At 34.2% G+C, this 23,286-nt stretch overlaps 1 protein-coding gene across 2 annotated transcripts in view; it reads left to right on the top strand.

Moving 5' to 3' along the window:
- The window catches only part of EXOC6B (exocyst complex component 6B), a 730,763-nt gene that overhangs the window by 277,510 nt on the left and 429,967 nt on the right, over positions 1-23,286 (top strand). For both annotated transcript variants that reach the window (XM_060118019.1, XM_060118020.1), the window contains exon 8: positions 15,196-15,264. In XM_060118019.1, the coding sequence (XP_059974002.1) occupies positions 15,196-15,264 (69 nt within the window). The remainder of the gene's footprint in view (positions 1-15,195; positions 15,265-23,286) is intronic.

Here is a 23,286-nt window from a genome sequence, read left to right as displayed (position 1 = left end):
CTTCTAAGAACTACATTTGCTGCACCCTACAGATTTTAGTATGTAATATTTCTGTTTTCACTTGTCTCTACATATTTTTTGATTTCACTTTTGATTTTGTCAGTGACCCACTGGTTGTTTAGTAGCATGTTGTTTAATTTCCACATTTTTGTGGGTTTTTTTTTTTTTTCAGTTTTCCTCTTGTAATTGATTTCTATTTTCATAGCTTTGTGGCCAGAAAAGATGCTTCATATGATTTTGATCGTCTTAAATTTATTGAGACTTGATTTTTGGCCTAACAAGTGATTTATCCTGGAGAATGTTCCATGTGCGCTTGAGAAGAATGTGTATTCTGCTGCTTTTAGATGGAGTATTCTGTATAAATCTATTAATTCCATCAGATCTAATATGTCATTTAAGGCTGATGTTTTCTTTTTCTTTTTTTTTTTTTTTTTTTTTTGCAGTACGCAGGCCTCTCACTGTTGTGGCCTCTCCCGTTGTGGAGCATAGGCTCCGGACGCACAGGCTCAGCGGCCGTGGCTCACGGGCCCAGCTGCTCCGCGGCATGTGGGATCTTCCCGGACCGGGGCACGAACCCGCATCCCCTGCATTGGCAGGCAGACTCTCAACCACTGCACCACCAGGGAAGCCCCCAAGGCTGATGTTTTCTTATTGATTTTCTATCTGGATGGTGTATCTATTGCTATAAGTGGGGTGTCAATGTCCCCTCCTATTATTGTATTGCTATTAATTTTCTCTTTAAGTTCGTTAATATTTGCTTTATATATTTTGGTACTCCTGTGTTGGGTGCATACATATTTTAAGTGTTGTTTCCGTAGTGTAGTGGTTATCACATTTGCCTCACACATATTTATAAACGTTATATCTTCTTGCTGTATTGACCCCCTTATTGTTATGTAGGGCCTCTCTTTGTTTTTTATTACAGTCTTTGTTTTAGAGTCCATTTTGTCTCATATGAGTATAGCTATACCAGCTTTCTTTTCATTTCCATTTGCATGGAATGTGTTTTTCCATCCTTTTACATCCAGTCTGTTTATGTCCTTACTTATGAAGTGAGTCTTTTGTAGGCAGCATATAGATGGGTCTTGTTTTTTATTTTTTAATCCATTCAGCCACTCTGTCTTTTGATTGGAGAATTTAGTCCATTTATGTTTAAAGTAATTATTGATAGGTATGTACTTATTGCCATTCTGTGATTTGTTTTCTAGCTATTTTTATAGTTTCTCTGTTTCTTTTTCTCTCTTCCCTTGTGGTTTGATGATTTTCTTCAGTGCTTTGTTTAGATTCCTTTCTCATTTTCATTTGTGTATTTACTATAAGTTTTTTCTTTGTAGTTATCAGGTTCACATGTATCATCCCATGTATATCAGGTTCACATGTGTCATCCCGTGTATATAACAGTCTATTTTAAGTTGATAGCAACTTAGATTTGAGCAAAATCCACAATTCTACATTTTTTACTATCCCACTACATTTTATATTTTTGATGTCACATTTAACGTCTTTTTATTTTATGTTCCCTTAGCAAATTATTGCATTTTTTTTTTTTTTTTTTTTTGCGGTACGCGGGCCTCTCCCGTTGCGGAGCACAGGCTCCGGACGCGCAGGCTCAGCGGCCATGGCTCACGAGCCCAGCCACTCCGCGGCATGTGGGATCCTCCCGGACCGGGGCACGAACCCGTGTCCCCTGCATCGGCAGGCGGACTCTCAACCACTGCGCCACCAGGGAAGCCCAAATTATTGTATTTTTAGCTAATTTTATTTCTTTTGTCTTTTAAACTTCATGGTAGCATTATAAGTGATTGATCTGCTACCTTCTTATTTATCTTTTCCCGTGAGATTTTAATTTTCTTATGTTTCCTCCTTATTAATTAGTGCCATTTTTTTTCAACTTAGGGAATTCCCTGTAGCATTTCTTATAAGTCCACTTTAGTGGTGATAAACTTCTTTAGCTTTTGCTTATTTGGAAAACTCTTTATCTCTCCTTTAATTCTGAATGATAACCTTGCTGGGTAGAGAATTATTGGTTGGAAAATTTTTCCTTTCAGTAATTTGAATATGTCATGCCATTCACTTATGGCCTGCAAAGTTTCTTCTGAGAAATCTGCTGAAAGCCTTATGACGTTTTCTTTCTATGTAATAAGTTGCTTTTCTCTTATTGCTGTTAAGATTCTCTCTTAGTCCTTACTTTTACCATTTTAATTATAATGTGTCTTGGCGTGGTTCTCTTTGGTTTCGCCTTACTTGGAACTCTTTTGGACCTGGATGTCTGTTTCCTTCCCCAGATTAGGGAAGTTTTCAGCTATTACTTTTTCAAATAATTTTTCTGACCATTTCTCTTCTTTTTGCCTTCTGGGACTTCTATAATGTGAATGTTATTCTGCTTGATGTTGTCTCAGAGGTCCCTTAGGTATATTCATTTTATAAATTTTTTTTTCTTTTTGCTGCTTTTTCTAGGTGATTTCCATGCTTTTCTTCCAGCTCATTGATTCATTCTTCTTCATCCAATCTGCTGTTGAACCCCTTAAGTGTATATTTCAGTTGAGTTATAACTACTGTTTGGTACTTTCTTATATTTTCTAACTTTTTGTTAAGGATATCACTGTGTTCATTCATTCCTCTCTTGAGTTTTGTGAGTATGTTTATGACCATTACTTTAAACTGTTTATCAGGTTGGTTGTTTATCTCCATTTCATTAAGGTCTTTTTCTGGGCATATGTCTTATTTTTTGGTTTGGAATATGTTCTTTGGCTCCTCATTTTGCCTGGCTCTCTGTGTTTGTCTTTATGTATTAGGTGAAACAGCTGACTCTCTCAGTCTTAAAGGAATGTTCTTGTATAAGGTATGATCCTTGGGGCCTGGAAGCACCAGAGCCAGGTGCTCAAGGGTTGTCCGTCATGTGGGCTGCACCTGCCCTCCAGCTGTGGTGGGACCTCAGCTGCTTTGTGGGGAGGATGGGGAGTGGTGCACTTGGCCGGCCTGGTTTTGATGTTGGAAATCTGTTTTGAATCTTTATGTCATACTGTGGTATATGTAGATGTTATTGCTTTTCTCTAAATGTCTAGACAGAACTTAAAAAATATTTTTAGAAGTAGTGAACATTTTAGCTTGAGAATATATTAGATTTATCCGGACTATTATTTTTGAAATATTGGAAGATATAGTACAAAGAACCACTTAAGGTGATATATTATTTGTGAGAAAGGGAACAGTAATACCTACTAAGGGTAGGGTTGTTGTGAGGATTGACTGAAGTAATTTATATGATGCTTCTGTCATAGTGCTTGGCACATACAATGCTCCCAGTATATAATAGTTACTATTATGGCATTCTGACTGTGTGCTTTTTTTGGAATAAAGGTGAAATATATCTTGATGTAGTTTTTGATGATGTATATTTACATGGAGTGGTGAATACAATCTACTGTAAACAAAAAATCTACTGAAATAAAGCAGTATTGAGTAAGAAATAGCTTGAAGAAGCAGGACCTATGATTTCTTCTTTGTTTCTAGGTTACTCCAGAGCTTCTGTATTCTTAGAACACTTCATTGGTGTCATATTTCTGGCACATATCTCTCTTCATTTGTTTACATACTGTTAGTGAGCAGTGGTCACTATGTTATCCACAAAACTCTTAATAGAGTATGGATCAAATAAATGTTTGTTGAACAAATGATCCATGTCAGGTTTAACTCTTAAGATTTTGGTGTCTTTTTTGAAATATGTAATTAACACGATGGAAGTGCTAATTTAAATACAAATGTCATGTGTTTAATATAAAGCCTTCCAAGATGTCTTTCTGATGATGGTACTTTACTAATTTGGGGGTAACAAGTTATATTTGTTTACTAGAGCTGCCATACCAGAATACCACAGGTTGCATGGCTTAAACAACAGAAATTTATTTTCTCATAGTTCTGGAGGGTGATACTCTCAAGATCAAATTGCCAGCAGGGTTGGTTTATCCTCAGGCCTTTCCTCTTGGCTTGCAAATGGCTGCCTTCTTGCTGTGTCCTCACATGGCTTTTTCTCTGCTTGCATGCCCCAGGTGTGTCTTCCTCTTCTTATAGGGACATCAGTCCTATTGTATTAGGGTCCCACCCTTATGACTTTATGTTACTTTAATTACCTCCTTAAAGGCCTTATTTTCAAATGCAGTCACTATGGGGGTTAGGGCTTCAATATATGAATTTTGGGGGAGGCACAATTCTGTCCATAACAAGGTGATGGTAAAAAAACACAAGATTTGTCTATAGAAAGTGTAAGTTCTGTCAGCTTTTGTGCTGTTGGAGGAAGTCCTATAATTTCTCTAAGCATCTCTTTTCTCACCTATAAAATAGTGACAATAATTAATTAATGTCAAATAGCTTATGTAAGATTTTGGTTATGATATTTGCTCCAAATTTCAAATTGTTTATTGCAGAACTTTCTGTTGACGGGAAGGTAACAAAATGAGCGTTATTTCTCAACAAGTTAAAGTGAAATAAAAGATGCTGTTAGAGGACTTCAGAGTTTAAATTAGAGGTTGTATATTGGCAGCCCATGGGCCAGAAACAGCTTACAGAATGGTTGTTGGCTTGTACAGTGCTTAAAAGTTTTAAAATTAGTTTCAAACTTTTAAAAGTTAGTTGAATTCACATAAAAAAATCTATATTTCCAACCTAGTCTCTTTCTAAGCATGGTAGTAATATACTAGCCCTGAGCTTCAAGGTTGTTACAAAGGATATGGTTTTTCCACTAAGCCACAGTCCCGGTTGTGTCTGCACATTGGATATTGCCATTTATTATCATATTTGTGCAGTTGTTGAGGGAAATATTACTTTTACTGAGTGTGTATTAGAAAATGGCAAAATGGAAGATACACTGGCAGGACCACATGTTTGGAAAAAAAAGATGAGAATATACTCCATTGTAAAAATAAGTAGTAGTCCTAGATATTTCATATACAAAGTATGTCTGTTAAAAGAATACAGTTTAACATGCTGGCCTGCTTTGCTGGTTCCCTGTACCCACTGACCCCTGTCTCCTTTGAGTTTTCCATTTCTGTTCTTGATGAAAGCTGGTCTATTAAGGATAAATGTAGTCAAATGAAAAGTAGGTACCTATATTTATAACCAAATGGCAATAAAGACAATTGACAAAGTTGAATGAAAACATTATGACAGGGCTTCCCTGGTGGTGCAGTGGTTGAGAGTCCGCCTGCCGATGCAGGGGACGCGGGTTCGTGTCCTGGTCCGGGGGGATCCCACATGCCGTGGAGTGGCTGGGCCGGTGAGCCATGGCCGCTGGGCCTGTGCGTCTGGAGCCTGTGCCCTGCAACGGGAGAGGCCACAGCAGTGAGAGGTCCACGTACCGCAAAAAACAAAAACAAACAAACAAAAACACCAAAAAACATTATGACATGCTTAGATATTCTGTTTTGCTTTTCTTATTCCTATTTTTTGATCTTTTGGGTCTGTCCATTGGCAAAAATTTATTATGGCTATCATTGATTTAAGATCTTTAAATTTTTTTCATTTTCTGATAGTATAAAGTTCTTGTTTTGAAATTATTTGCCTTAATTATAAAACTCTACTTGCCTTTTCAGGCCTTCTGGAATTTCTCCTTTATGTGCTCATTGCTTATTCAACTACCACCTTCACTCTGTGCTAAGTTGCTAATAACCCCAACTAGGGAATGTACTCCCCCACCACTCCTTGTCTAAAATACCAAATTCTACTTTTACCTGAGGACTAGGTCAATCTCACCTCTTCTGTAACATCCTCTTCTTACTTATTTATAAGAATTTTTAATTACAGTATAAGTGACATATAACATATTAGTTTTGGGTATACAATGTAATAATTTGATATTTCTGTGTATTGCAAAATGATCACCACAGTAAGTCTAGTTAATCTATCACCATACATAGTTGCAATTTTTTTTTTTGGTGATGAGAACTTTTAAGATCTACTCTCTTAACAACTTTCAAGTATATAATCCATTATTATTAACTATAGTTGCCATGCTGTACGTTACATGCCATGACATTTATTTTATAATTGGAAACCTGTACCTTTTGACCCCTTTCACTCATCTTGCCCATCCCCAACTCCGACCTCTAGAGTAATATCTTCTTTTAAAAAGCTTTTTTAAAAGAAATTTTAAATCTTTAGAAAACTTACCAGAGTGGTAAGATGAACATACATATACCTTCACTTAAATACTTATTAAATTTGGAGATTTTTCTCTTAAAAAATGGATTTTGAAAGTCAATTTTATTCTCCACCCTCTCCCACTGCCCCAGCTAAAGTTGAATCATTTGAAAGAAAGTGGCATATTTCATCCATCGTATTTGAACTCTCAATACAGAAACTTCTAGTTTTCTGAGAATGACATCCTTCCACATAACCACAATACAATGGTCACCCTCAGGAAGTTTAATTTTGATACAGTACTACCACTTAATATATAACTTGTATACAAATTTCCCCTGTTGTCCCCATAATGTCCTTTACAGCAGTTTTTTTTCTTTCATGTTTTCCTGCAACCACATCTAGACAAGTATCACACATTGCATTTAATTTTTATGTCTATTTAATATCCCTTTATTTAGGTATATCTGATGCGTCCTCATGATTAGATTCAGGTTAATAATTTTTGGCAGGAACATAACAAAAGTAGTATTATGTTCTTTTCAGTGCATCATATCAGGATGTACACAATTGGTTAAGGTGGTGTCTACCAGATTTCTCCACTGTAAAGGTGCCTTTCCTCCTTTGTAATTAATAAGTGATCTATGGAGTGGTACTTTTAGATCATGCAGCTATCCTGTTCCCTGTTTTTTTTACCTGTTGGTTTAGAATTCATTGATGGTTTTTTCCTGAATCATGTGTTACTGTGGTGATTATAAAATAGTGATTTTTCTATTTTTATCATTTCATTCACATTGATTAGTTGACATTATTCTATAAAGAACTTTACTTTTCTCCCTTTCTTTTTTTTTGTGTGTCAGTGTTGTCACATATATTCTTTTTTATATACAAGGGTTATAGTCCATTCTTGTCTTTCATTTTGATTCTCCAGTTGTTCCAAATTTGGCTAGTGGGAGTCTCATCTATTGTCTTCATCAATTTTTGAGCACTTCCTTTTTTTTCTGGCACAAGATATTCTTGGTCTACTCCAGGTTTTGCCCCAGCCCCCAGTATTAGCTATTTTGTCAAAGAGTTCTTGTTCCTTTTACTGGACAGTGATATTTAGAAACTGAGATGTGGGCATTAGGTATGCTCCTTTTGTGGACAGAGTTAAGAAATACACATGCTATACCAACATAGACATTTTTATAAATTGTGAGTTAAACCTGATGCTTCTAATTTAAACCTGATATCATAGTTCTTCCTCTTCTTCTATTCCATATTTGTGTCTCTGAGAATTCTGGTTCCCAGAGTATTAATATATTTACTCATTTACCTAATCATATAACACAAAATAGTTTCAGAATTTCTATGCATGTGTCACTAAAAGCAGTAAACTTACTAAGTTCAAGATTTCTTTGCAGTTCTTCTCATCTTACAATACAGTGGAGTTGTATAGTTCAGAGTATTTTGTTCAGATGTTTCTTGGCTATTTTATTTTCTCGTGTGTGATTGTTACCAAATTTATATATTCTTAGGTTCATTTGTTTCTTTTTGTGTTATTTTTGGGGTTCCCCATCCTTATTAATTTAATTTTTTTGACTATGTAAAATATGAACATGGTTCAAAAGGCAGAATTATGTAAGAAGATATGTTCAGTGAAATCCCATTTTCCTCTTTATCTCTCCCTTACCCACCCTTTGTAAGTACCCACCCTTTGTAAGTAATCAGTATTATGAGTTTGTGTTTGTGGTGTGTGTACTTACCCTTTCTCATATCTTACACAACATTAATAGCATCATACATATATATTTTTTGTACTTTGTTTTTTCACTTGAAAATATATCCTGAAAATAGTAATTTTCATATCACTTCATAGAAATCATTCTCATTCTATTTTTATTGCCAAATTGTACTCTATTATTTGAATGAACCATAGTTTATTCAGCCAGTTTCTTATATGTAGGCATTTAATGATTTCCAATCTTTTCCTATGAAAGTATAGTGTCTCTACTACACAGCTATTTGAATTAGCTTAACAAAATACTGACAAAATCAAGTACTGGCAGGGTGCCGAACAACTTAAATACTGCTGTGAAAATGTAAAACGGTACAGTCAGTTTGGAAAACAGCCTGTTAGTTTATTATAAAGTGAACATACACTTACCATATGACCCCAGGGGTCTCACTCCTAGGAATTTACCCATTATATTCACAAAATAACCTCTACCTGAATGTTTATAGCAACTTTATTCATGCATTGCCAGAAAGTAGAAGCAACCCAAGTGTCCTCCAATGAGTGAAGGGATAAATGAACCGTGGTATATCCATAATTAGAGTATCACTCTGAAATAAAAAGAAGTGAACTATAGATACATGAAACAACATAAATGAATCTCAAATGTATTATGCTAAATGAAAGAAGCAAGATTCAAAGGCTACATATGGTATGAGTCTATTTATATGACATTCTTGAAAAGGCAAAACTCGAGGGACATAAAAGGGATCAGTGTTTGTCAAGGGCTGAGCATTAGGGAACAATTTGACTACAAAGGGGCATGAGGGAAATTTTGGGGTGGTGGAACCATTTTTTAAAATCTAGATTGTGATAGTGATTGCAGGACTATATGGATTTCTTTTAGAACATACAGAGTTGTTCACTAGAAAGGATGGATTTTACTGTATGTAAAACACCTTAAAACTTAAAAAAAGTTTCATAATAAACTCCAAAACCTGAGAATTGTTTTCCATGTAGTTGGAGATGTTTCTTCAGGGTAGGTTTCTAGATTGTTGATTCAAGGGGTAAATGCATATGTAGTTTTGTTAGATAATGTCACATTCTGCTCCATAGAGGTTGTAACATTTTCTATACCTCCACCCTACCAGCAATGTATGAGGTGCCTATTTTCTTATAGCTTCCTTAAGAGACCATTTTGTTAAGTTATTGATTTTTTCTAGTTGCATAAATGAGAAATGGTATAGTTTGAGTTTGCATTCCTTTTACCGTGGGTGAAATGTAGTATCTGATAAGTTTGAGGGCTATTTGTATCTTTTTTCCCCAATAAACTATCTGCTCATGTTTTTTGCTCATTTTTTTCTAATGATTTTGGGATTTTTTCCCTTCAATTTTTATGATTTCCTTATATATTAGGGATATTAGTTCTTTATCTATAATATTATACTATTTTCTTCTACCTACTTTTGATCACCTTAACTTTTCCTTCTCTTAGAACTTTTATATTTAATACCATATTCGTGCTAAATTTCCTTTTTGCCTAATAGTTTAGAGTTTCTTAGCATATAGTAGACCATTGTTAAATAAAGACCAGTTGAATTTTTATTTCCTAAGTGTTCAGGTTCAAGCAGAGAATTCTTGAGGCACCCTCATTTAATTTTGGCCACAAGGGTTTTTGCAATGTCTCAGTAAGGAGAAATGCTGATATTTTTCCTGATTTCTTCTGTTTAGTGCAACTACTTGAGTAAATTAAGTGGTAATCTACTGAGGGATTTCTCAGGAAGGGTTCTAATAATTTGTGAGAAGCTCAATAGAAAAATACTGTACTTTTTAGGATAGGGCTCTGGTCAGGGTATTCTTATATGTTTAAAAGCTTAGAAAATTTTTTATACTTTAGCCAATTCTAGTCACTTAGAATTCTGTGCCTTCTAGTTTGTGTGTCTGTGGTGTTTAGTCCAGCTTTATTAAAGCTTATGTCCAAATGAATTCTACCCTTCTTTTCTCTGAAATTTGGAAGTCAGGTAGTTCAGAAAAGTACACTGGTAAAAAATGTTTGACGGGTATTTCCTGGCTTCCAAACATAATATGGGCAGTCAAATTTGATCCTCTGAATTCAGAGGCAATGCCCCTTTAGCTAATCATTTGTTGTTTTCTCCTTTGAGAAAAATGCCTGGTGCATTTTAATGACGTGAGATCCAACTAATTTTCAGAGATAGGCACCAAGTCCCTAGATTCATTTACCAATACCAAGAAACCAAAATACCAAAATACTGTTTTAAGTGGTAATCAAAAGTATTTTTAAGATGGAGAATGATTCAAATAATTAGTGAGAAACATATCTAAATTCCTTGCAAACTTCTATCATACTCTTTTTGGAAGATCCACCTACTTTAAAAGCGTTCGCAAGAGAAAAATAAATGGCCTGTGTGTGTGTGTGTGTCTGTATCTCCTCGGACAGCTGTGTGAACAACAGAACTAGAGCACCCTAATGCATTTCTGTTTTCATGTACTGTCTTTATCAGCAGCCTAGGTAAATCTCTCTTAGTACATTTGCTACTCTTCTTGAGTGGAAGGAGCCAAGCGATGGTTTCTTGTACTCTATTTCCCTTTTCTAATGATATGCTTACCCAGTAGTAAAGCAGGTAGATTTACCAGGTTGTTACCTACAGGTCCACTAGTGAGCCTTTAAAGGTTGTGGAAAGAACTAACTTCTAACTCCTTTTTTTGGGAAAATAAATATTAAATGAGTGTATCTGTTAAAACTTGAATGTCATTATTTATTTTAAAATCAAAATCTCCTTTTTTTAAAAAAAATTACAAACATTTTCCTTATCATATATGAGACGAACTTACCCACTAACCTTTCCATTTTCAGAAACTTCCTTTGACTTGAACTAAGATGTATTAGAAAAGAAGAAAAACATATAAAAATCAGATCCTGATGTTTTACAAGAATTTTCGTAATCAGAAATACTCATGTTTCTTTTCTTCTTGACATCTAATATTCCTGTTTTTCCTCTGAATCTTTATATCTTCTCTAATGTATATTGTGTACAGAGGTTCAAAAGACTATTTTTTTCAGGGTGCTTTTCATTAATTCTATTTATAAATTTACTTTTCTTACTTTGCAGTGTCCTCTGTCTGGACTCTTTTTGCCATCTATTTAGTGGCATCATGTGATAGCTGGTGTATTGATGGATGTAATGCTATTTAACAGCAAATAGTCTATAGACAATAATTAGGGAGTATTTCTTTGACTGAAGCTGTTAATATTTATCATAGGAATATAAGGTTGAAACAGACAGATTAGCCATATATATTGGTATCTAACAGTACAAGATCTCTAGTGGGTATGTGAATGTTTAATTGTCGAACGTAGTTGTTGCCTCCATGACATCTGCCTATGGATGTTGTAGGACAGTCACCTGTAAATTCTTTTAACAGCTTATTATTATCTGTTATTTTAAAATATATCAAAGTTCTTTTAATTTATATAATATTATAATGCGCTCTCAGGCATAGATTTCTTAGGTACATAATCTAAAATTTTACCTACTATTTGCTCCTCCCTGAAAATAAAGAGGTTTGAGCTGGCAGAAGGTGCTCCATTCAGAAACTATATAGGGAATTAGGCAGCTGCTGTCCTTGGTGATGAAATCATTTCATGTGAATTCTTAAGGGAAACAACTAGTTAAAAAAGCGGGATAATCTTAAGTATATTGTTTGTGGCTACTGTTGGTATGAAGATAGATCTATCTGAACTAGAAAAATACAGACTCCAGTATCTTAATGTCTTGAGTTCCTGACTGCCATGCAGAGGAAATGTTTAACTATTTTAATCATGTTTCTGTATCTCAGAAAGAAAGCCCTTATGAGAGGAAATGACAACGTCCTACCACAAAGTTATCTCTTATCAGTTATAGTCTCAGTCGATAATGATTTGTCAAACTTGGACATGTGTAAAATGCAAGGGCTGTGTTATTTACTTTGGAAAGGAAAAATTAGATGAAGCTGATAAAGACGGAGTCATGGCTTTTGTTAGGAGACAGAAACCATTAGAGGCAGTCATTGTTAGCTTAGGAAAGTGTCCTTGGACCCCTCCCTCTGCCCCAGCTGAAACCTAAACCTGCTTGGATCATTCTTTGCAACCTGAAGGGAGGCAGGGGCAATGGAGGAGAAGAAGAATGAAGACAGCTCTGACAGAGATTTAGCATTTTTTAAATAGGGAGCAAAATGTGGACCTTGAAATAGGCTATTTATGTGAGTTAGGAAACATTGCCTTTTGTTCTAGTACTCCTTCCCCACTCCCATTTATTTAGGTTTTTGAAAGTTCATTTCTTATCCTTTCAAACATGTAGCATTCCTTCACGTACAGTGTACGTTGCTCTCCTCCTTCCACCTTCTGAAGATGTAAGTGATTCTTTTTCATTAGTGGAAGCAGAGAAAACACATCTAGCTCAAAGCAACATGAGTCAGTGCATGCTTTACATACCTTTCTTCTCACAGCACTCTTCTGGGTTCCTCACAGTGTTCCTAGTGTTCCTCACAGAAGGGAGCATGGAGGAAAAATGATTTCTAAACAGTAGGCTATTTGGAGGGTGGAAATAAAGTTTGCCCCGTTCTGCTCCTTCTTGTCTAGATTTCTGTGTACCACTTTCAAAGCAAGAAAGCATGTGCTTAGGAGGACTTAACTGGATTATGATTTCAGAGGCTAAGAAATAGCAGAGCCAGTACTTCCAGGTCAGAGTGCTTTAAACGGTTTGAAGCTGAATATGATGATGTCAAGACAGCCTCATAGAGAATAGATTTGATAAATATTTGGTGGAGATGACAGGAAAAGCCTTTGTCTCCTCTCTAATTATATTTATTTTTTATTTGGTCCAGATAAACCAGTCTTCTCAGAACATTAGTAAAGGGCCCCATTAGGTTATTTGTCACAGATTTCTGGGGAAACTGTCCCCTAATGTGGATGTTCATTCTGTAAGGATGGGTCTGACTTGTGAAAGGACCAAGGCTCTGTCTGAGCAATGGTTAGAAGCAGTTTCCTTTTGAATGAAACCATGGCTGTGAGTTCAAAGCAAAACAAAGTAAATAAACTGCATGAAGAAGAGCATATAAACAAAGTTGTGATAAAATTTGTTATTTAAAATTAGGTGAAGTTTTCTTAAACTTTTTAAAAGTATATATTTCTAAAAAATAACTTTATAATCGTTAATTCTAAATAAAGGGGAAAAGTTTCATTTTCTATACAGATCAAAAATATTTTTTATGCATTTCTTGTCTTTTTTTATATGCACGTGTAATTTTTAGGTAATTTAAATACTATTATAAATATAATTTAATGGAAATTTTCTATTTTTTCTTCTTTTGAGATTGTTTTCCACTTAGCTCTAGTTTTCACTAGTAGGCTCTGGTTTTCTGGAAAAATAAAATAAATTTCCTTGAAATCTCCACTTCAAAGAGGAGCGACTGTAAAGGTGCTTTAATGTTGTGGTCATTTCAAATAAGAATGCCTGAAATGATCACCTGCTGCCTCTTTTTGTGTTAAGATGAAAATGAGTATCCATTGTACTCTTAAAGTTAGAAATTTTACATGCTTTTTAGTCGTACTTTTCTTTACCTACATGGTGCCCATCTGTCCATAAAATGTTTTTCTCAGTAATTTGGCAATGCTCACTAACTTTTTCTTTTTATTTTTTCTTTTTGGCCGCACCACGTGGCATGTGGGATCTTAGTTCCCCGACCAGGGATTGAACCCACGCCCCCTCCATTGGAAGCGTGGAGTCGTAACCACTGGACCACCAGGGAAGCCCAATGCTTACTAACTTTTCTAAATGCCTTTTTTTTTTTTTTAAGGGAAACTATGCTTTGGCCATGGTGTAGGATCTTAAGCACCTTATCATCTTTGGATTCACAAAAAGTTTGTTTTGAGTGCTTACAGAGTATATACTGTATAGAGTGAGGTTCCCAAACATAGAGATTTAATCTCTACTCTCATGGGTGCAAAGCAAATGAACAGATAGTCAATAAACTTGAACCAATGTACAGAGAGATGTGATGGTTTTGGAGGGAAAAGAAAGTAGGTATTGTACTGTTGAATTGCAGAATGAGTAGGTTTCATTAGGAACAGCATCTTGATGAAGAATCTGTTCCCTAAAGAAGATATGAGGCTTACTTTATGAAGTAAAGGAAACTGACCTTGTAATCATGAATCAGCCCAACCCAATTTAGATGTGCCTGCTGCCTATATTCTGTTGAATGATACAGTTACTAGTGTTATAGTAAAAACTTTAGCTAGGTCTTTATTTTGACTACTGTATTTCTTTATGTAATTTTGTCTTTTCTTTTTTGTTTTATTTTGTTTAATATTTGCTTTCAGTGTTTCCTTTTATTCTTGTTAAATTTCTATGGGTCAACTGGTTAGTTTTTTTTTTTTTTCAGATGAGGATTTGAAGTCAAAGTAAAGTGTGACTTATTCATCATCAGGTAACAAATCAGTTTTAGCACTGTGACTATACTGCAGTTCTTACCTGATGTTTTTTGTTTTACTTTCTCTTTCGATGTTTAGGACTAATTTGTATGCATTGTTCGTATTCCAATTTGTTGATATTACTCTAGGTTTGCTTTTCCATTCGTTATCTTACTTTTAAAAATATAGGGACTTCCCTGGTGGCGCAGTGGTTAAGACTCCGAGCTCCCAATGCAGGGGGCCCAGGTTTGATCCCTGGCCAGGGAACTAGATCCCACATGTGTACTGCAACTAAGGAGCCGGCGAGCCATAACTAAGGACTCTGCGAACTACAACTAAGGAGCCCGCCGGCTGCAACTAAGACCTGGTGCAACTAACTAACTAACTAACTAAGTAAAATTTAAAAAAAAATCATCTCCCCCTCTTCCTGGCATAGTTCTGTATTTTGATTGCATGCTGACTTAAATATTCACTGATTCTTATGCCCTTCAGAAGTTGCCTGGCAGGCCATTCAAGTGGCAAATTTTGTTTTTGACCACTGAAACTTAGTTTTTTTATGTAGAGTACCATGTATCTAAGAAGACAAACTCAAGTTAACAAAGTCACATTTCCACCTTTTTCTTTTCCTTCTTTTTCCTGCAGCCTCCAAATGTGTCTCTAAAAGCAGATGCAGGACCAGTTACACCTGTTTCTGTTCTGTGTCCCAACCTTGGTGATATCCTCATTGCTTATTAATGCCATGGCTGAAATGCCAAAACTAGGTTTCTGGAAGCATACTTTATTTTTTTTTTTTTTAGCACTTGAGTATTAAAAATGAGTGCAGTTGCTCTTAATAGCCTTGTTTGAATATTTTATGACAATCTTGGTTGTTTTGCAGGTACCTGGGGCCCAAGATTTGGTTGATTTCTCTCCTGTTTATCGATGTCTACACATATATTCTGTCCTGGTGAGTCTTTATCTGGTTTTGCCTAATAAAAATCTATATTGAATTCAAAACTCTGCATTCTCATATTTGATAGTTTTTCTGTTTAGTATTAAGAGTAAGGAATAAGGAACTGTTACTTAAGAAGTATCAATTATTAAAAAAATAATTCTTTTCTTCTTGAATCTTTTATTTATGTTTGCCATGTGATATGCTATAGCTAGTAATGTTAATTTCTATCAGTCATCAACAAATTATTAGATTATACCTAGAAATAGTGACACACAAATTCAGATTTCTATTCTTAATTTAATAATGTAGTTATTTATATAACAATAGCCTATCTTTACATATTAAAATAATATTTGTAAAAACTGTTTGCTTTATCATTCCTGATAATTCTTCCTTTATCATATAACACATATGGGAAGAGGAACCTCTCTGGGGAGAAATATTATGGGTATTAATGGGATTCTAAGAAAGGCGCTTTCTCCTTCTTGGTAGTACACCTATATGCAGACACACAGATACATACAGTCAATAAAAAAATTAAACTATGAAGCTAAAGTATCATCAAAGACAAGTTGATGAGAGAAGTCCATTATCGATATATTTTATAGCAAAGTTCAGTGAAACTTCTATCATGTTGTTTTTAGTATATTTGAATATGTCTTATTGCCCAGTGTGTTATCCATTTTCTTTCCTTGTATATTTACCATAGTGTCACTTAGTCATTACTCCAGATGGTTTGGGTGGACGTTATGGCCTGAAGTATTTTTGGTGATCTCCAGTAGTTTGAGAAAAGAACTGATAGTTTCTTCTCCTCTCCTCTCCTTCCTCCTCCCACTTCTCCTTGCTCTCTGCTTCCCTCTTTCCCTCTCCCTCTTTTCTCACTCTCTATTCCTTCTCTCCATTTATCATTCTTGCTATATAAAAATGAAGCAAGATATAGATAAAATTGTATCAAGGCATCTAAAATAAGTCACAGATTCTTTTCAATATCACGTACAGAGTGTTATATAAATTATATACATCTTGGTTTGTGACACACTCTTTTCATCATTTCATACAAGGCCCCTGTTATATTTTATTTTATCATGTTTTTTCCATTCATCCCATGTCCATAAGCCCATTTGTCTCTCATCCCCAAGTATACTAACTCTAATATGTTTAATATATGATCATGATTGTGTTTGTGTCCTTGAAAAATATATAGTGACTTGTATATGTATTTGTTTTTAACTTATTCAGATAGTATTGTCTTATGGACCTAGTTCTATTTCTTATATCTTTTGCTTAGTGCTATTTTTAATATCTGTCCTCCTTATAGTCTGTATATCTAGTTCATTGCCTCCCACTTAAACGTGATAGTTAATTGATGGTTTGTATTTGCTGTATTTAATTATCTATTACTTTAGTGATAACACTTAAATTGCCTATAATATTCTGCTGTAACAAATAGTACCCTCTTATGGACTGGTGTGTAAGTTTCTATGTTTTCTATACCTAGGCATGAAATTCTTGGGTTATAAGGTATATGTATCAATATAATATTTAATTTCACCAATTTATAATTTCTGCTAACCTGGTGGATATTGATATCATTTTAATTTGCATTTCTCTGATTACTGGTAACATTATGCTTCTCTCTATAGACATACTAATCATTTAAGATTTTTCTTCTCTGAACAGCCTACTTTTGGTCTTTGTTCAGTTTTTTTTTAATTGGATTTCTTGTTTTTGTCTTTTCTGTTTGCCAGAAAGAGACATTTCAGAAATTCTTCCAATATTGTAGATAGTAACAGTTTAAGATATTACAGATATCTTTTTTCCAGTTTGCCACCAGATTCTAAACTATGTCTGTGTTATCTTTTGTGAAACAGAACTATTTGATTTTAATATAATCAAGTCAATCAGTATTAACCTTATAATCTGTACTTTTTGATTCTTGTTTTTAAAAAATCCCTCTCTCTTTCAAGGTCATAGAGCATTCTTCTTCCATTACCTTTAACATTTTATCATTCACATTTTGATTTTGATCCATCTTGTTTTCACTGTTGTATGTATAGGTATGAGATAGGGGTCCAACTCAATTGTTTTCTATGTGATGAATTAAGTTTTATTAATCCCATCTATTAAATAATCTGCACATCACTCAGTAATTCCTGGTAGTACATCTGGCATACACTAAATATTCATATTTATGTGAATCTGTTTCTCAGCTCTATAGTTTGTTATATCTGGTTTTGTAATATATCTACATATATAGTAAAAGAAGTACCTTCCCATTTTTCCTCTTTTAAATTGCTTTCACTATTTATAGAACTTTATTTTTCCATATATATTTTATAGTCAGTTTGAGTTTATAAGAAAAAATTTCTTAGAATATTTGTTTGAATCAATTGAATTTATAGATAAGTTTTGGGAAGAAGTGACCACTTTATAATGGTAAGTTATCCCATTTGTGGAAGAATAAGATCTACTTTAAAGTTATTTCATTGAGATTTTTTTCTATGTTAATAGTCTTGGGCATTTTTTTTAAGTTAACAAGAAAATGCTTATAGTTTTTGTTGCTATTTTCTACTTTATTTTCTAATATTATTGCTGATATTGAGAAACACTATTGATTTTTGTAAGTTAACCTACATCTGACAACCTGCTCAACTCTTTTGCTAGTTATTGTAGTTTCTTTTTTTGGTTTATGATAGGTTTTCTGTATAGTTGATCATAATATATGCAGATATTGACTTTGTTTCTTTTCTTCCTAGCCATATATCTCTTTGTTCTTATTGTGCTGTTGTACTGACCAGGATCATCATCGCTTTGTTGTTTAGTAAAGTGATAGTGGACATCCTTCTCTGTTTTCTAATTTCAAAGAGAAAGTATCTAAAGTTTCTCCATTAACTTGATGTTTGCAATAGGATTTTGGTAAATATTCTTTATCTAGTTATTCCTAGACTTCTTGTAATTTTTTATAAAAAACCATAAATGAGTACTGAATTTTATTGAATTTGTTTTCCAAATATACTGATATAATGCTATGGTTTTTATCCTTTAATTCATGAAGGTGATGGATTTCATTGATAGATATTTCTGATATTAAACAATCCTTGCATTCCTTAGATAAATCCAACTTGATGAGGATGTATTACTGCCTTTTTTTTAACACCCTGTGGAATTCAACTGCTTTTTGTTTATTTATTTCATTTTTAATCTTTTTTGTGTTTCTGTTTATGACCAGTTTTCTTTTCTTCCTAACTCTTTTCTTTTTTGCATTGTCTTTATGTGGTTTGTAAGTCAGTGTGATTTTAACCTCATTAGAATTGTTGAACATTCTTCCCTTTTTTCTATTTTATAAAATGATTTGTATAAGAAAAAAGTTATCTATTTATTGAAAGTTGAGTAGAAATCACATATGCAGTAATGCGCATTTTTCCTTGCCACGTACTTCCCTCTCCTTTCTCCCTATTATCTTGCTTCTATGCTCCATGATTTTGTTTAGTCTCTTCAATAGTATGTATGGTTAAAGAACCATATTTGCTCATATAAAGTTTTATAAGCCTCATAATTGCAAAATCAAGTGAATATTTCCTCTCAAATAGTGTAAAGTCTTGAAAGTCTTTGTAGTTTGTTTAGTTTAATGCTATATCCTCAGTACTTACAACAGTACTTAGTGTAGGTACTCAATAAATATTAGTTGAATGAATAGATAAATAAGTGGTACCTAAAGATGGATAAGTCAAGGACTTATGCTTTTACAAAACTATAATATATCAGGAAAGAAGTTACAACCTTTGAATGACTATAATATGACAGCACTATATCATCACTGTGTGTATGCTAGTTTTTTAAGCTTTATTAAGATTTAACGATATAGAAAATATAACAAATTTTCCTCAAGTGAGAACTCTAGTAGTGATTCATAAGAGTACTGAGGTAATTTATTTGCACACTAGTGGTGTTAAGCAAGTCACCCAAACCTTAGCTTTCTCATGTATAAAATGCAATAATAATTACCACTTAGTGCAGTTATAGATATTGTATGAATGGTGCCTATCTCTGGCACATAGTTGGCATTTAATATATGGCGTTAATATGGCAAAAATTATGTGTCTCTGATGCAGTCATTAGACATGTTATTGGTATTTTTCAAAGTATATGACAAAGTGTAGACATGTTGATAGAGGTTGTAGTTTCTGCTATCAACATACAAAGTTTATCAATTATTTAAAATTCACACATTCTTAAATATACAAAACCTATATAATCTTAAATTGTGAGGACAAAACAGGGAGACCTTAAACTGCCCACTTCAAAATAAATTCTATACACTGGTATTCAATAATATTGAAATATTTATTGTTCATAATTTTAAAGCATTGTTTATATGGCAGAAACAGGCCTCTTCCCCCAATCATAATGTTTCTTGAGTTTTGAAGAAACACCCTATCTCAACTAGGGTGATAAGAACTCAGCTCTATTTTTTCTGGAATACATGTTTATTTTTTAGATGTCTCTGTTCCATTCCTATAGGGAATTTAAGTAAGAACTCAAATATCTCATTTGCTAAAGTGAGGGCCACAGCATGTATAACTTCTAGGGTTGACTTTTCACAGTTTTTTGGGGGCAGTAATTTATCACTCTTCTGTATTTGTTTCCCCATTCTCAAATCACTAATTTGTATTACTGTATAATGAAAGATAGCTCCTCATAATATTAATGACAAAGATATTTAATATACATATTCATAACAAATGTTTTCTTATTTCCTGATGTACTTAATATTAACATTAGGCTTTAAGAAGAGATTTAGGAATAGAGAAATGAGGACTGAGGAGAAAGTAATTTTTCTCTCTCTCATTCCTTTCTATTCCTATACTTGTCTCTACTTCTTTACTCTTCATTCTCTCATCAGCCCAGGATATTTATCTTCTGTTCATACCACTACCCTGAATCTGTATCTTACTGGACTTTTCAGCTGCTTTTGACTTTGTTGACAGTTTACCACTTAAAACTCTTAATCCCTTCCTTTTTTCTCAATAACATATCCAGATCTCCAAATCTTGCAAATGTTACCTCTTAAATGTAGTTCTACTTCATCCTCCCCTATCCTAAAATGATTGCCCTACTGCAGATTTTCATCAGGATTATTGAAAACAGTCTTCTAAATGTTCTCCCTACCTTGTATCATAACCCCCTCACTCACTTCTCACTGTACTGTTAATAATCTATCTATCACACAAATCTGACCAATGTTGTCTGCTTAAAATGCTCTAATTGGTCATCCGTGGAGTAAAATATAGAAGTATAGAAGAAGATACAGCATATGGAAGTACATATCCATGTCTGGTCTGCCATATTTCCTGCTGCTTACCACCTTGCTTTAAGGATACTGAACTTCTTCCAGTTCTTTGAATGTACCATGTTATTTCATGCATCTCATCCTTTTTTCATGCTAGTCCTTCTGCCTGAATTACTATTCCCATTTCTATTTTACTGATTCATATTTATTTCCTGTTTATGTCCTCTAGCAAATTTTCCTGATGTTTCACTTTGAGCACAGTGGACCCTCTTCTTCTTTGCACTATTATAGGACTCAGTACATATTTACATTAGTGCTTACTGTATTATATCATTGTATTCTAAATAGGCATTCTTTTTCCTCAATAGACTATAAGCTTTTTTAGGGCAGGTACCATATTTTATTCATTTTTTTTTAGTCCTAGCACTTTGCACTTAGAATTAGTAGTACATAATACTAAATAAATGTTTGTTTTTTATTTTGAAAGATAGCTACCCTCCTTTTGACCTGCAAATGAATCCAGCATTCTAGTCTCAGTCAGTGTTATACAATATCAGAGCTGGGACTTATACAAGGGAAAACAGTTCTATTGGTGTCCAACGGAAGGATCATAACAGAAGTAACAAAAAGTTCTAATATTTGTCATTTACAATAGTGTTTATCTGAACTTTTGGCCTGGAGGATAACAAGGCACACTTTGAATAAACATGGCAATATTTATTATTTTTAGTGAAACCGACCTTCCATTCACCCCCCTTTTATGGCTGTGCTGCTTATAAATTCCCAAAGGATTATTTGAAAAATCCTACTTATATCTGCCAGCCTTATCAGTAGGGCAGGAGTTCACGTATTGTAACAGGAGGTCAGATTTCGGTCATGGTCTTATAGATGGGGCCAAGCACCTGTAAATTCTTCCTTTGGTGACTAAAGTGAAGTACAATATCAAACAGGCTGTGAGACTTTTCTAGGAAGTGCTGAACTTTGGCAGGAAGGGCAAACTTTGGCAGAAGGAGGGGAGGGAAGAAAGTGAACAAGGGTCAGATAGTGGTTAATTGAGACTTGGTCCTTGATGTAGTAATGCAAATGGAAGTGTGCAGGGCAAAGGTAGGTGTGTTTTATAGAATTGTTTTAAACAACTTATACTGTTTAAATCTTCCTGTACAGTTTGGAAATGGGCAGGTAAGGGACAGGATATGAAGCATTTTACAGTCATTAAAGATAATTTTTTTAGGAAGGGAGAAAATAACATAAAGTAAAAATTTTACTGGAAGGGGAATGATGAATAATAATAATCTGAAGTTCTTGTACATAGTGTGGTTGTAGTTAAAAAGACAGATGGACTATCTGTCTAATGAAGACAGAAACCAGTGTGTCTTACAGATTTTTTAAAAAACTCTATCCAGTGATGTCAGCCATGTTTATGGGCTCCAAGCCTCGAACTCCAGTCAATTTGGACAAAGATTTGTATGTACTTTAAGCTTCTCTATTTACTATAACATTTTTCTGACTTTTCTCCAAATTTGCTGCTCACTCACCCTTCTGTCACTGAAAGGTTGTATATACGTCCCCTAACAAGGATCTTGGGTATCATTAAGAGATTGGGGGAGCAAACCTATAAGTATAACTGTACCCCTAGTTTGTGCCTTATTTATGATCTTCTTGTGGTATATTGTTGTTAATGATCATCTGCTCATGAACAATCAAAAAAAATTCCCAGATTAAAAAATGTTGACAAATGTACACCTTTGATTTATGTACTTTTCTGCATGTGTGTTATACTATAATGAAAAGTTTACTTTAAAGATTTCTGACATCTTGGGTCTAGGGATAGCTATTATAGCACTATATGGATTTTTTCTTAGTAGGCGGCAACCCCTCAGTATTACATAAATCATCAGAACCTTAGTTTTATCTAATTCTCCTTCAGTCACTAAAGGACACTGTAAAACAGCCTAAGATATAAGGAAAGAAGAATGTTGTTGTTCAGTGAATTCCTTATTATAAAGACAATATAATACTGCAAGTACAGTATTTCTTTTAAACTTTCTTCAGCAAGAGGCCTCTGAGAATTAGATGAGAGCTGTGAACCCTTTCCGCAGACAAAATGCACGTATATACATGCACCTGATATTTTGCTTAGAATTTCAGAGGCTTCCCTAACTCCTGAATCTTATCCATAGGCCTAGAAAGAATTCCTCCTCTAAAGGGAACTACAAGCTAAATTAGGTTTCAGGTATCTACTGTCTATAGACCTATGCCCCAGAATAGTTTACCCCATTCCATTTGAGTATCCCCTTTTATAAGCCTCCTAGGGACTCCCTACCACCTTGTCTTTTTCTTAGATTTGGAAACCTTGGGAAAATCTAAATTTAAAAGCCTATTTCAAAGTGACCTTATTTCTTTGTCATAAATCTTTATTCCCTGGGACCATTATATATGGGCAAGCTGGTGACCTGTTTTTCTGGTAAGAGTAAGTTAGCCTCAGCATCTAAACTAATAGTTTTGTCCCCTGAATTCTTCTACTTAGAAGGGTTCAGAGCAGAGATTTAGAAATAATTATGAGAACTGGAGTTAGTAGTTTATCTCCCAAAATATAACTAACTGTGTTAAATTTCAGAATATTTTACCTCTTACTTGCATTTAATAATATCTCTTTTTAAGTACTTGGCTATAATTAGGAGAGGTGAATAAGCAGAAGAGTTAGAATTTACCCACAATTTCTTTACAGTCCTTCATGATTATTA

This window comes from Mesoplodon densirostris, chromosome 14, assembly GCF_025265405.1.
Source record: "Mesoplodon densirostris isolate mMesDen1 chromosome 14, mMesDen1 primary haplotype, whole genome shotgun sequence".
In the NCBI taxonomy this organism is placed as follows: domain Eukaryota; kingdom Metazoa; phylum Chordata; class Mammalia; order Artiodactyla; family Ziphiidae; genus Mesoplodon; species Mesoplodon densirostris.
Note: the sequence above shows the minus strand (reverse complement) of the source record. Positions and strands in the feature narration are given on the sequence as shown.